Source organism: Sminthopsis crassicaudata, chromosome 4 (assembly GCF_048593235.1).
Source record: "Sminthopsis crassicaudata isolate SCR6 chromosome 4, ASM4859323v1, whole genome shotgun sequence".
Taxonomy (NCBI): Eukaryota; Metazoa; Chordata; class Mammalia; order Dasyuromorphia; family Dasyuridae; genus Sminthopsis; species Sminthopsis crassicaudata.
In genome coordinates, this window is record NC_133620.1 from 192,055,184 (window position 1) to 192,071,263 (window position 16,080).

Genomic DNA, 16,080 nt, shown 5'->3' on the forward strand with positions numbered 1-16,080 from the left:
TTCTTTTTTTCCTAATAAGAAAAAATTAAATTCTTTTGCCTAAAATTCTACCCCTTCACCAGCAGGTACCATTTTAACTTTTTAGTTTTATTACTTCCCCACCAGATACATCCAAATATATATTTTTTTCTCTAAACTAACATGTTCTGTGTTCTTCTATCTCTATATTAATGTTCCTAGACATAGAATGACATGTCTTTTTTTGCATTATTTTTGCACTATAGTATAGTATATAATACCAGAAGTATTAAACACATGGCCCATAAGCCACTTACAATCCACAATACACCTAATTATCATTGGAATTAGATTAAACTATAATTGGGAAATATTCAATAAAATAATAAAAATACAGTAAAGCATAGATAATATTACTCTTTAAACTCTTTAATTAAATTTAAAATTAAATTAACATATGGCCTGTAGGGCTTTCATGTGTAGATTGATGGCTCTCATATCATTATGAGTTTGAGCCATGTTTCTGTATATCCCTTGACTACACCTTGTGTTCCACAAGGACAAGAATTTTGTTATTGCTGCTGCTGTTCAGTTGTTTCAGTCATGCCTGATTCATCATGACTTCATTTGGAGTTTTCTTGGCAAAGATGCTGGAGGGATTTGCTATTTCCTTCTCCAGTTCATTTTACATATGAGTAAACTGAGGTATACAGAAAACTTGAGTGGGGTCACACAGCTTGTAAATGTATGAGATGGGATTTGAACTCAGGAATATGAGTTTTTCTAATTCTAGACACAATTCTATCTATTGTACCAATTGGATACAAATCTAGTTCAAGTACCACCTGTTCCATGAAGTCTTTCCTAATCACACCCTTACCCAAAACACACACAGAGGAAAGAAATCTCTTCCTCCTCAAATCATCTCAAAACACTTTGTACAGATCTTGTTTGCCTTTAGCACATATTCTCTTGCATCACACATACTTGTATACATATCATTTCTTTCACCTCCAACACCCCATTAGGCTGTAAGAGTTTTAGTAAAGATCTTAAGCTTCTTTATAGTCCTAAGATCTAACACAATGGATTTAAATAAAGGTTTGTTTGATCAAAATGAAATAACTGCTTTATTGCAACATTGTAACTTTCCCTTCTCAACTTACCATTTTTGTTCTATGAATACTGATGACACTTAGACTAGCTAATAGGTTGCTTTTTAAAGAATAAAAAGCTTCTCAACAGCACCACACACAGAGCAAACATCCTTTCCTCATCTGCCCTTGATAGTTCTGCTAGTAATTGCCTTCCAACTCCCTTGTGTTAAATAATTAAATATCATTTCCGTCCAGGAGAGCCACATAAAAATTTTAACTGACTGCTCATACTTCCCAGGTGGGACCTAGAGGAAATATTTAAGAATCAATCAATCAATAAACAATTATTCAACATTTAATACGTGCTAAAGACTGTTTAGCCCTGAGGACACAAGACCAAAAAAAAAAAAAATTTAAATTAAATTAAATTATCTCTGCTCTCCAGATCTGAGAAATTGTCTGTTTTTGTGATATCTAGGTATATACAGGCTTCACAAAATTTTTCACTTTTGACTAGATGTTTGGGGATTACACAATACTCCCACAATCTAGATGTTCATGTCAGTGGAAATGTTAAGTTATTTTACTCAATCATTTCTGTTCTAGGGTTTTTATTAGTCCTAAAGTCCCCCAGATCCTGCCATTAAGTCCACAATCCCCTGCATTGGAGGTCTTGTTTTGTATGTCTATGTGTGTGTTTTTTTATTTCCCTTTTCTCTACAACACAGCTTCCTGCTAGTTTGAACCTGCCTGGTTTCATTGGCTACCTGGAATTGGCCACTTTGAATAATGAGGTGATCAGTTTATATAATTTTAAGCACATCTACAACATGGACCCTTCAAAATCAATACCCAGTGCAAGGTAAGATATGGTTAAGAGTATAGAAAGTCCTGCACAACTACAGAAAAATCTAAAAGAGGTCAGGTACAAACAGAGGTTTATTACATCCACTCTTCCTTCATCAAAGCTAGTTTTGAACTAGCATAGTAGGTCATACTTGTCTCCTTAAGTTTTTCTTCCTGTGTACAAAGCAAGTCAAGAGAGCAGGACAAGAAATACTCTACAACTTCCAGCTTTAAGTATATGGTTCTATAGTATTATGAAGTGAGAGAAATTATTATTTCTTTTTTATTGAATAAGGATTAAGGTTTTATCCCTTCCTATTTCATCATTCTCTATTAGGTCAAATCAGTCCCTGAAGAATAGGATTGATAATGAGATTGGATTTTAACATTCTCTTCAGTCTTATTTAGCCTCCACCCAACTATTGAACATTAATTCTGATTAAAGAGTAAAAAGAATTTAATCTGAGTGAATTCGGATCCACTGTGTTCTGCTCCAGCTTGGGCAGGAACATTTGTCTAGATTGTATAAGGCTGAGGATGGTGTGGGAATAAGAATGATATATCAAAGTCATATCCTCAAGACTTTCACTATAATATTCATTCTCATTCATTGGCAACCAATCAGAATTGATTGGCTCAGGAACATCCAATTTTCTAAAGGCATACATGTCAATAGGCCTCCATGATCCATCCTTGGTTTATGAAAGCTACCCAAATGATCATTCTTTTATTAATTATTCCCCAGCCATAATTAATAAATTTTAATTACCCAGAAATTGTTTTTCAAACTTTTTGTATGTCACATGACCTAAGAAGGAAACAACCCTAGAGTGAAACTTGAGACTCTGTTAATATTCTGTTAAGTAATTTTACTACTCTCTTAGTGTATGGGCCTGGACAAAACACTCTGGTTGTACAAGTCATTTTCCTAACTTTTCTTCCTTTTTACTCTAATGGAAATAGTGGTGCCCCACCAAGATCTTGTGAGGAACATTAAAAGAAGGTACCAGATTGAATAGTTAGCATCTCCCTTCCCTTGAGTAGAACAAAAGATACTCGTAATCTTATTCATTTTGTTTTTTACATTACTCTTTCAGGGATAAACTGGCCTTCACTCAAAGTCGGGCTGCCAGTTATTTCTTTGATGGTTCAAGTTATGCAGTGGTAAGGGATATCACAAGGAGAGGAAAATTTGGACAAGTGACACGTTTTGACATTGAAGTTAGAACACCAACAGCCAATGGATTGGTGCTCCTCATGGTGAATGGGGTGAGTAACAATTCTGCATTTTAATAATGCCATTTCTATTTTTATGTTTTCTTTAGTTCGCATGAATATAACTGTAAAGAATTCCCCTTAGAGAAGCATACTTTGTCATCAAATTGCATTTCAACTTTTGAAGAAAAAGTTGGTTATTTTTAAGATAGCAATAACACCAAATAAGTCGGTTCTTTAAAATAAATGGACCATGCATTATATCGTTGGCTGTAATTTGATGATATCCTCTTAATGCTTCTATGCTGCTAAAACAAAGTGTAGAATAAGTAGAAAAATGAAAAATAAGTAACAAAATATGAGAATAGGACCTCAAGTAATATCAATATTGTCAATCTATTAGTAAGCCTTTATTAAGAACCTCCTGTGTTCCAGGCTCTAGCAAAATTTGAGCAAGAGGATTAAAATACCTTTCACTTTTCCTAAAGAAGCCTCTGATGGCCACTATACTTTGGAAATAGGAACTATGTCATAATTCCATGGCTTTACATATTTATTTGAATCTTGCTACTTCTGAATTTTAATATAAAACACCTCCAGTATAGTTGTATAGTAAAGAAGTTGTTTAACTAATACAAAATGATGTTGTTATTAGAACATATGTGGTCAAAATTTACAATAATATTGTGGTTATTATTGTAAATTTAGTAATACACTGGCAGATTACAAATGAAATTTAGGAATCATTTTATTCTTAATTCCTTGTCACCTTTTTCTATTCTTTTTTTTCTTTCTGTCAATTTGCTGTCAATGGCAAGTTGTTTTTTTTTTTTTCATTTATTGGTTTTAAGGTTCTTTTCAGTGTACATTTGATTTCAGTAATTCTCATTTTATTTTGATGGGTAAGTCATTGTCTAACATAATTTAAGTTAAAAAAAATTATGTTCAGAAATACAAGACATGATTAGTTAGAGGCAAGCTTTAGTGTACTGAAAACTCAAAATGAGGCAGCAATATAATGTTGTAACCAAAAACCGCTGATGTGAATTCCATTTATGTTGAAAGCCATTGCTTCCAGGAACAAGTAAGTGAAAGGGGCCTTATGCTCTGCTGGTCTAATATGGTCTTTGTATTTTGTTCAGTTCTGGTCACCATGTTTTAGCATACACATTGATAAGCTACAAGCCAGAAAAATGTAACCAGGTTGGTGAAGGGCCTTGAGAATATTTCACACAAAAACTGATTAAAGGAATCTCGGATGTATAACCTATAGGAAAAAAAAAAATGTGAAGGATGAGAATTGCTGGTTATCTCCTAGTACTTAAAGGGCTGTCATGAAGAAATGGACTTTAGATGTGTTGTTTGCCCCCCAGAGAACAGAAATAAAAAAATTAAAATGGCTAATTTATGCTTGACATCTAGGAGAAAAAATTTTTTTTTTACAATTAGAACTATACAAAAGTGTAATGAGTTGCCTCAGGAGGTTCCTCCTAATTAAAGATCTTCTGGGAGAGAGTAAGTGATTATATGGTGAGTATTTTTCAGTGGGAGGCCCTTGTAGATTTGGGTTAGACTACTACATAGTTTATGAGACTACTTTTAACTCTACCATTCTGTGATTCTATGATAATTCTCATATGTTATTGGAAAAAACAAAGAAGTTAAGTTCATAGACTTCAATTTACTCAGTTTTCAGGAAATGAAAATGATCTATTTAATGTAATTAAGCTTCAAAACTCTTCCCAAGGATTCATTAAGTAGAGTGATGAATACCAGAACAGATAGTGGTTTTGACTAGTACAATACATTGGTATTTGAAGAAAGATCATATTAAGTTAGGAAATAGCAGTTGTTTCACAGATGTTTTGGTAGAAGTAGTTTCACTAGACATATAAGGACTTACTATGATTTATGTCCCATAGAAGTCCATCATCGTCAATATTGTCTTGTGTCCACAGAGTACATTTTTCAGCCTGGAGATGAGAAATGGCTACCTGAATGTATTTTATGATTTTGGGTTCAGCAATGGCCCTGTGCATCTTGAAGACTCCCAGAAGAAAGCACCAATTAATGATGCAAAATACCATGAGGTAACAATAATTGAAGACCTAATTCTGAATTAATCAAATGAATTAAAATGATTCATTGCTTGAAACGTCTGTCCCCATAAGCAGCTTTTCCTACTAATGAAATGGAATGGACTATTCCATTAAGGCACAACATAGATCATTCACCTTTTATCCAATGCCAACACACTAGTTCCTAAATAAGGATTGATAGCTTTCATAAAAAATGCATTATTGACATGTCTTGTTGATTAAAGGGCTTGTGTCAGCTCTAAATATAATTCATCAAAACATCAATCAATCAATCAACAAGCTTAAGCTGTTTGAGAGTAGAGATCATGTCTTTTTCTTTTTTTTTTTTAATCTTTGTATCTCCAGTACCTAGCACAATGCCTGGCACATAGTCGTGTGTAAATAATAGTATTTATTAAATACACGAATATGTATAATACAAGTATATCATAATATCTCCCAGGGGAGGACAGTAATTAAGATCAGCTCTGTCTTCACTGTAAACTGTCTTAGAATTACATGTTTCAACGGAGCCCCTGAAAGGTAAAAATGAGGGTTTTCAAATTCAGTGAGCTTTGGGAAAAACTTGCAGTTAGGGAATGTCATTCCTTTTCATTTCTAGAGTTCTGTTTTTAATAAAAGAGGAAAGCAATAGCAATTTTCCTGGCTTAGAGAATAATTACTAAATCAGAAGTGATGGTTACTATGCAACCAAGATGCAAACAGCTTACAGCTGTCATCGAGGCCCAGAGGGGAGAATAGTTTTCCAGCATCTCACCAACCATCTTCAGTCTGCATAGAGACCTTATTATGCCCACTTTCCAGTGAACAAACTCACGACTCAGAAGCAGCATAGAGAAGATGGCATGCTTGTGGTAGAACTGCATTATATGCACCTGCATCTGCTTATACGTACCTGTTAACTGACTGGATTCAGTCAGTTAACAAGTATTTATTAAATGTTTACAAAGTTGTTGTCCAGTATCACCTGACATTATGAATTTATTTTGACAAAGATACTGGAGTGGTTTGCTATTTCCTTCTTCAGTTCATTTTGCAGATGAGAAAACTGAGGTAAACAAGGATAAATCATACAGTTAGTAAATGTCTGAGGTCAGATTTGAAGAGGAACTCTATCTACTGCACCAGTTAGGGCCAAGTACTAGGTTAAGTGGTTGGTCTACAAAAAAAGGCAAAAGCAGGTCCCTGCCCTTAGAGAGCTTACATTCAAATGGAGAAGGCAACTCATGAATAACTAGGCTTATTCCAGATATATACCTAGTAGACGGAAGGTAATCTGAAAGAAAAAGGTTTTAGCATTGGGGGACTGATAAAGATTTCCCAGCCTGGGTACAAATACTTAAACAAACTACTTCATTTCTGATCTACTGATTTCCTAAATTGGCCTTGACTGTGCTGTTATTCCTTTCAGATTTCAATCATTTACCACAATGATAAAAAAATGATTTTGGTAGTTGACAGAAGGCATGTGAAAAGCATGGATAATGAAAAAATGAAAATACCTTTTACAGATATATACATTGGAGGAGCTCCTCCAGAAGTGTTACAATCCAGGTAAGTTCTGTGATTAAATCAGTATCTATTCATATACTAGGCAAAACACCAGTGATTTATATACAGTATAGATTATCTATCACCTGGGATGTTACAGAAGCCTCCTTAATTGGTCTCCCTGCATTCTCAAGTCTCCTATAGGTACCAAGGTGATTTTCCTCAGGTTCTAATCTAACCACATTACTCTTCTATGCAGTAAAGACCAGGGGCTCACTGTTTTATGTAGAATCTAATATAAACTATTTTGTTTAATTTTTAAAGCCTTTCACAACCTAGCTAGAGTCTAAATTTCTGGTTTATTATTGTCCTTTGCTCTTGAAAATCAAAATGATATCAGTATCTTTGGAGTCAAAGTACAGTGTATGCAACTGTGACTGATCTGACCAATAAAAACTTGGAAGGCTCTACCATTGGTCTGGAACAAATAGTCCATATGAATATTTGGAGGGGAGATGATTCTAAATGTGTGCATCTCACATTTCTTTTGAGCTATTGTGATTCTGCTTTGCGTATAGAGCACAGCACCCTCTGACCGTGGGCATGCCATGCTGGGCAGACCTATGCCAGTGTCTCCTATGTCATGCAACAGATTCCAACATTCTAAAGAGAGACATTGAGAGCGTCCTTGAGTCACTTCTTCCCTCCATGTGAGCACTTGCCTGCTCGAGTTTTTAGGCAAATATTTAAACACTATTCCCTTTCTTTTAGTATAAAATGCAACTGGCCTTCTTACCATTCCTTGCACACAGAACTCCTCTCATCTCTAAGCTTTACAAGGGCCATCTTCCATGCCTTGATTATATTCCTCATCTCTGTCTTTCTTTAAAAAACTCAGCTCAATCAGTAGCTTCTAGATGAAAACCTTCTCTCTCACCCCCAACTGCTAGTGCCATAACTCCTTAAAATACCTTGTATCTATTTTGTATGTATTCTTTTATGTGCAATCACTCCCAAAAGAATGCAAATTCCTTGAAAACAGAGACTTTTACATTTATCTTTGTTTCTTTTTTTCCTGAGCTAATTGGGATTAAGTGTCTTGCCCAGGGTCACACAGCTAAGAAGTGTTGTGTCTGAGACTCTGGTACTCTTGACTTCAGGGCTGGTACTCTATCCACTGCACCACCTGGCTGCCCCAACATTTATCTTTATATTACCTTTACTTCACATGGTATGTCTTGATACATGTTTGCTGACATTGCTCAATATGGCACTACAGTCTAGGATCCAATTTCTTAACCTATAGGTTGTGAACTCATATGGGGTCTTGCAATTATTTATGGTAGTTATGATTTATTATCAACAAATGTTTGATTTGTGTGCCTATTTTATATACCTATATGCCCAGAGTCATGTAAAAACTACTTGCGTAAAAGGGAGTCGCAAGTAGAAAAAAGTTAAGAACCCCTAGGATACCTTCCTTGCCACCATTTCAGAAGCACTGACATATGCAAAAAGAACTACTGAAAGCAGCTTAGCATGTCTTCTAAAAACCAAAAATCACAGGGGAAAAATAGGGTTTCTTGTGAGCTTCTAAAATCTGATATTAATGGACCTTCTTTAATTAGTGATCTATGGGGTTCTTTAATAATGTTACTGCTATAATAATCCATATACAAATGTGTGTTCTCAAATCACAGGGTTATAAGAGAAATTATTATTAAATAATGAATTATTCAGGAGATCCCAGACCATTCCAAAATATACCCTACCTAGACCATCTTATGTAGGTAAAATTACTGACCTACCAACTAGAAAATCTTACCAAAAAATTAATCTAAGGTGAACTCTGGCCCATTGTGTTCCACTCTGCATTTTGGGAGGAGAGGATTTCCTTTGTCTAGATTAAGGCTAGGGGTGGTGTAAGAGTGAGAGTGATCAGGATCCCCATCCCCCAAACCCTTATTAGAATAGCTCCCCCTCTCATTATAATATTTATTCTTCTCATTAGTTGTAAACCAATCAGAGTTGACCAGACACATTCATTCTTCCAAGAGTATATGTGTTGAATGGGTTCCATAAGGGTTCTCTGGCATTTTAAGAATGCCACTGGTCCTTTTTTATTAATTATCTGCTAGCATGAGTAACAAAATGATTAATTATCCAAAAACTATGTCTCTTGAACTTTTTATACACCACAGTTGGAAGAGACCCCAGGAATCAACTGGTTCTATCTATATTTAAGCAGAAATCCCTTCTATAATATTAACAAGTGACATCATGGTTGCCATTTGAAACCTCCAGAACATGAAAAATCCACCTGAGATGCCCATTTCATGAGAGAACTGTAATTATTAGAAAGTTTTTCCTTACATAAAATTAAAATCTTCCTCTCTATTATTTATTTCCTTTGTTCCTAGTTCTGCCCCTCAAGTTCTGTCTTCTACCTCACCACCTTTCCAGTGACATTTGCTAGGCTAAAACATCCCTAATTTTTTCCACCAATCTTCATATAAGATAGTTAGTAGTCTTCACACAGTCTTTTTGGCCTTCCTTTGGAATATTTCAGACATGATCTTATCAGGGGAAAATATAACAAAGCTATCACTTATTTCATTCTTAACTCTCCCTTTTAAGAAAGCCTATTATTGCTTTTTTTTTAGTTGTTATTTCAAATAATTGTATCACATTAATATTTAGAGAAGCTTTGAGAGATAAGAGTGATAGGATAGGTGGAAAATAAAATTTCCATAATGAGTTACTGGGCGAATGGTGATGCCCCCGAAAGAAACATAAAGTCAAGATGGTCTATGGGGGTCTATGAGTTCAACTTTGGCTATGAGTTTGTCAGTATTGTGTAACTTTAGATTAATTTAAAATTCTAAATTATATTTTAAGTTCTATATTTATAGTTCTATTCAAATTCAAGATTGGTGTAGATGATCAAATGACACATAGCCTGAAGATTAAAGCTACTTCAAATTCTTTCTAGAGCTTAGAATTAGTTTTATAAACACATTTACTTTACTGAGAGATAGATGAGAATTATGTCATTTTAAAAATCCTGTCCTTTTCAGTGGTACATCTATGTTCTGAATGTCTTATGCAATATTTAAATTAGAATAATTGAATTTAAACTGATTTTCTTTTTTGCAGTAATATAAAAGTACACCTTCCATTAGATGTCAACTTCAGGGGCTGCATGAAGGGTTTCCAGTTCCAAAAGAAGGATTTCAATTTATTGGAGCAGCCAGAAACGTTGGGAGTTGGTTATGGCTGCCCAGAAGACTCACTTGTAAGTATCAATCAATATGCCAGAAAGAAGTTAAAATCATTTGTAAATCTTCAGAGTCTACCTCCTCTGAAAAAGTATATAAATTCTGAGTTCCTAACTAGAAAAAGAATCATTGAGCCTAACAAAACCTTGGAAATCATTTGTTTTGCTTGCTTTCCTTTTCAAAAGAAAGAGGTAAGTATGAGGTTAATTCAAATAATTAGTTTGGGAAAGCTACTCTTCCTTCTATTCTTATACTTTTAGAAGCATCGCATCTGGACCTACTCATTTGTAAGCCCTATTCCTTCCATTCACAAGATTGAAAGGAGCCTAATTCTATCTGAAGCAAATGAATTCTGTCTCTAGAATGAACTCTTAAGTAGAGCTGACATACAGTGACAATGTGCACACCTATAAACATACTTACTCGATTTCACTAGCAAGTTTCTTAAGGACATCCTTACAAAATATAGCACAATTCCTTGCACATAGCAGCTATGTAACATTTAAGTTGTTGGATACATAAATTTATGATTTGACATGCCTTTTATTTTTAATGTGATAAAATTCAGTTGAATTGGTGAGATCTGAATAGCTGCAAATATTTCTGAAAACAATTGATAAAACTTACCATCAGATGTATGTGATGTCTTACAGTCAATTATCTTCAAAACCTGTCACATCTCTAACTTAGAATGCTTCCAGGCAACAAGAAGGATTAGACACAAATCAACACTTCAAAATACTGTAGTCTTTGACATGATTATAAAGTTCTGGTTTAAAAATTCCCAGAGTAAAAATGTACCCTGGGAGTACTTCTTTTCATATTCCAGTCATTTTCAGCATACAATCTGACTATCCATATTTGTTATGACTTCCCTCTCCTCTTAGTGGGATATAGGAGAGAAAATAAATACTCATTAATCAGGAAAAAAATAAAAAATATATATCATCTAAATCCAAATCACTGGAAAGACTAACACTAGTTAGTGTTTTCAAGGGAAAAAAATTTTCTGCAATATTAGCTAAACCCAATAGAAAGGGAAAAATCATATAGGCTTCTCAAAAGGGGTGAGCTTACCTCCAAGCATAGTTAAGTTATCCAACAGATCAAGAGGCCTATGTTCTGGAAGACTTAAGAAGTGAGACCTAACCATCAATCAACAATGTCAGTCCCATGAATTCATGATATATAGTTACCCCTTCCACATCACAACTTTCCTTATATCGTATTTTGAAATGATGAAGGTTGGCACGAGAAATTGAATGGAAATTGGGGGGAGTTTTGTGGAATTTGCAATTAATGTGCAAAGGCCAGCAGACAATATAGAAAAAAGTTCAGAAACTCAGAAAAGCATAAGACATATAGATAATATTAGATAATATCAAAATATTTTATCATTTAATAGCATAATAATTCAGACCTCTGCTCTGATACAAAAAGAGGCCAAAAAATTTTACATAGACTTTCCAGATTACATTCATTGGGTCTCTAATCCCAAATGGGCACTATGCAACTAGCCTCAAGGTTATACCCCAATATATCACAATAACCTCTACCATATCTTTTCCTGTTTGCTCAAATCCTGCTCCTTCCCTTTCCAATATCTTCTATTTGAGTTATGTCTCCTCAAGACAATTAGGAAAATAAAACAAATATATGGTAAAATCAGCAGAAAATCTAGTTCAATTCATCTGAACATTTAAATCTATCTAATCCAAACAGTATGTCTCCCTTCTAGTGTCTCATATAGAACTAGGTCTAAAAAAAAAATGTCATCTCTCCCATTGGATCCTGAACTTCTTGACAACAATGAGTGTTTTAATGTGTTTTCTTTTTTTCCCCAGGTATTTAGCATAGCACCAATAGATAGCAATTAATAAATGTTTGTTGATTAATTGATGATTAGGGAAAGAAAATTAAGAAAATGTGAGAGAAAGAAAAGAAACAACAAATTCATTTCTTAAGTTACTTAGTGTTGCAAACTGGCCTTTTCTGAATGTTTTGACATATTGTACACCAGATTCATATTGCTGGCAGGCCTCTTTCATTTCTATATTTAATGAAAAATAGATTATATCCTTCTATAGCCTGTAATCTTTATTTGGCAAAACCTGTCTTTGCATCAAGGTCACATTTCTTCCAAGACCCAGGGAAGCATTTTAATTAAGCAGCTTATATAACTATTTTTGCTCAAAGGCTTTTTTGACAGGCTATGAATATGTCTAAATGTCATTATAAGCTGACTAGGGAAAATGGGAATTTTTTCACATGAAAATTCACCATATATAGACTTTAAAATTTTTAAAAAGTAGCATTGGTTTTAGCATTTCCTAATTGTTTTAAAACTACAGCATGCCCTATGTGTATTCTTTAATTGGCACGCAGATATCCCGCAGAGCATATTTCAATGGACAGGGTTTCATTGCTTCAAGCCAGAAAATATCTTTCTTCGATGCCTTTGAAGGAGGTTTTAATTTCCGGACACTGCAGCCCAATGGACTACTACTCTATTATGCTGCAGGGGTGAGTATTTGCTTTTAAAGGACATTAGGGAATCTTCCATATCCTATTTGTCACATTGATTCCAAAATAAAAATAACTTCGAGCTAGAAATAAATTCAAATTAACTTTAAATCTAAGGTGTTTGTGTTTAAACGAATGGATAGATAGATATCCTACCTAGTTTCAGAAAGTACATATAATACATACAAAATGTGAACTAAATACAGCAATTCTACAATGCATATCAAGAACAAGACAATATATGTTATAGCTTATAAGAAATCAAAAGGAATGCACATATGTTCCCAAGCCTGCTATAGAACATTAGAACTTAGCTTAAGGAAATATTTTATTTCTGCGACAGAACAATAATACAAAAGCTGCAGGTGGCTCAGTGGGGTTTCTCCACTGAGTGAGATTCATTAATTGAGGCTTCAGTGTATACAAAGCTCATTGAGGAGATAGGGTTGATTCAGTTCTCATGTACCTCCCCTATATATGCAGCATCCCCAATGAGTTCAATATAAAAATATCCTATCTATGGACAAGAAAAATTTGACCAGAAGCAATTTGTGTGAGTTCTACTACTGAGATAAGGCCTTTGTACATCACAATTGGTAGAATCTTCTTTGTTCCAGAAAGCAGCTTCCACTGAAGACTCAGTAGGAGTTGATAAGACTAAGTAATAAAGAGAGAGCAAGCTGAGTCTTATCTCTGATTCACTCTTTCCTTTCTTCTGTTCTTTTTTTTTATGATGTTTTAAAGAATAAATATTAAATGTTTTGAAAGCCAAGGAAAAAAATATCTGTTACAGCAGAACAACTTTATCCTATTAATGTTAGAAGGCAGCACCCACACCATAAGCTAACCAAGTCATATCAGAAGATTATTACTTATATTTATCATATCTTGGGGGATGTGATTTGACCTAGAGTATATTCAAATTATGATAGCAAACTGTCAGCACAGAACTACATTGTCTATGAATGCCTCCTGTGGGAATTCCAGAGGCAGTATGGCCTGAAGCAAGCCTCAGGAAGACCTGGATTCAAATCTTTACTATTTTGTCTATGTGGCCCCAAAGTGACTATCAAAGACAACAAAAGATGCTGGACATAAAGTCAGGAAGACACAACTTCAAATTGTACTTCAAACATTTAGTTTTATGGCTCTGGGCAAATCACTTAATTTTATTCCATAATGTCCGTAGCAACAAGAAAAAACAAAATTTGCATATATATGGCTCTTTAAATTTCATGAAGCACTGCCCTCACAAGATAGAAAGTATGATTAGTATCCCTAAATTACAAATGAGAAAACTGAAATGTAGAATAAGTTAACTACCTCATTTATGATCACAAAATTGGAGTGGGCTGGTTCCGAAACTAGTCTCCCAACACCAATTCCAATGTTCTTTCCGCTGAATTTCTCAAATTTTGTGTATAAAGAATTGGTAAAAATATACCAAAAAAAACTTATTCTGCTTAACCAGAGCTGTCAAAGCCTTACATTAATCTATATGTTATAGGCAGCTCAATAGTAAAATTCAGTATTTTATCTCAAGATTATTACTATTATAAATACTACAAAAAAACAAAAAAGGAGCAAAACTCCTGGATGATTGGGGACTCCTTAGGCACAGAGAAAATTCGTATGTTTCGAGAGACACAACGTAGACATCTATCCCTAAATTTGGGTGCAAGTCAGAATACCCAAACCAAATTACTAAGCAAAGGATAGAATTAGAAACTGAGGCTAGTATTTTTATTAAGCTGAAATCAAAAACCTAAAGATGATGGCTCTGGAAGAAAGGTGACAGTAATACAAGGGAATCTGAATTAGACCACTAAAATGAAGTACTTGAACACAACATTAAAAGAAATAGGGGATGAATCACAGAACAAAATCATAGCCTGGAATATGTCATGGTCAGATCAACAACAAAGAGGAAAGCTTCTGGGAGCTATAAACACCCAATTGTACATGAAGATACATTTTTTGCATTGACTCACAGATGAATGTCTACTCAACTTCTCCTAGGTGACCAAGACCTTAGAACTGTAGTCTCTGGGGAAATATAAATAAAGGGTTGACAATAGGTAGAAAACCCAGAGTTTGACAAATTTTGCAAGGAAAAAGAGGTGACTATAGTTTCCACTATGACATGAATCTGAACTCCACCTTAACTCCTTCCTCACCAAAAATTTTCAAGTGACAGAATTATTTTTTTCCTCATGGAAATCTGGCTCCAATTTTATAATGGAAGTCAGCAGAAAAATAAAATCTCCTTTATCTCTTTTAGTAAGTGATACTTTTTTAAATTACATAACTCGTAAATGTTTTCTATAGCTAGACTCAATACTTAAACTTTTTCTTCTTACTTTTCAGTCAGATATATTCTCCATTTCCATGGATAAGGGAACAGTGATATTAAATGTAAAGGGAATCAAAGTTCAGTCAACAGATAAAAAGTACGATGATGGTCAATCTCATTTCATCATTGCCTCTATATCACCCACAAGGTAAAACATTTTAGTGTTTCTTATTATACTGCTATATTTTTTCTTTACCCTTGAAATATTGAAATACAAGCAAATCTATTGCACACATATGACTTATTGTTCTATTACCTAATATAAAGAATACACCTCTAGTCTTCATATGTTCAGACAAATAAAAGCCAACTTGACTTCTTTTTTAGAGATATAACTTAATTTTGGAGATATGTTCATTTATATATATATGTTAAATTATTAACATTCAAAAATATCAGAGTATAGAGTCTTTGGTAGAATTCTTGAAACATATAGATCAGCACCTCCCAATTTTCTAAGACCCTAGAGTATAATTAACATTATTTGCCTTTTAACAAATCTTTGAATATCTTTGAACCTAAAAGGCAGACATTCTATGAATATGCATTAAGTGAATAAACAAAAGATTTAGAGTCTACATTTAATTATCAAGCAACCTATAACTGTGTTTTATTGTAAAATCTTTAATTGCTGATCTTCAAGCTAGAAACTTCTGATTTTGTTTTTTGAAAGAATAAAATCTCTAGATAGAAAAAATGGAAACCATAGTGACTAGAAACCAGTTCTGAAAATAACTGCTTTTCTCCTGGGTCAATTCCAGCATTCATTTAAAAGAAGCATCTTTATGCATTCCCATAATCAAAATCCACCCAACAGGTTTTATTTATATGAACAACTAAAGAACTGTGAATGGTCTTCCAACCAATATTAGAAGATGGACAAAAAGTAATGATTGGGTTCTACTTGTCTCACAAATCCCAAAAGATCATAGCAGACACTTATTTATTCTATTATTACATTTTTTGAAAGATGACATATCTAGATTTTAGATGCTTTATTAGTTTACTTTACATCTCAGGCTTAGGACAGGAAGAATATGTTATTGATTCTTTGAATAATGCAGAACAAATAATTGATGACATAATTTATCATGGTTCATGGTTACAAAACCGATCATTTGATCCTCATAACAAAGCTAGTACAGTATTGTAGTTCCCACTTTACTTTCTCGACCTGGGTCACACAAATAGCAAATAGCAGACATATACATGACCTAAAC

The 16,080-nt window shown here is 34.0% G+C and overlaps 1 protein-coding gene across 2 annotated transcripts in view; it reads left to right on the forward strand.

The window, feature by feature from the left end:
* LAMA4 (laminin subunit alpha 4) overlaps nt 1–16,080 on the forward strand; it is a 174,786-nt gene that overhangs the window by 138,735 nt on the left and 19,971 nt on the right. For both annotated transcript variants that reach the window (XM_074310060.1, XM_074310061.1), the window contains exons 22-28: nt 1,784–1,917; nt 2,999–3,170; nt 5,075–5,206; nt 6,627–6,769; nt 9,863–10,001; nt 12,370–12,507; nt 14,875–15,008. In XM_074310060.1, the coding sequence (XP_074166161.1) occupies nt 1,784–1,917; nt 2,999–3,170; nt 5,075–5,206; nt 6,627–6,769; nt 9,863–10,001; nt 12,370–12,507; nt 14,875–15,008 (992 nt within the window). The remainder of the gene's footprint in view (nt 1–1,783; nt 1,918–2,998; nt 3,171–5,074; nt 5,207–6,626; nt 6,770–9,862; nt 10,002–12,369; nt 12,508–14,874; nt 15,009–16,080) is intronic.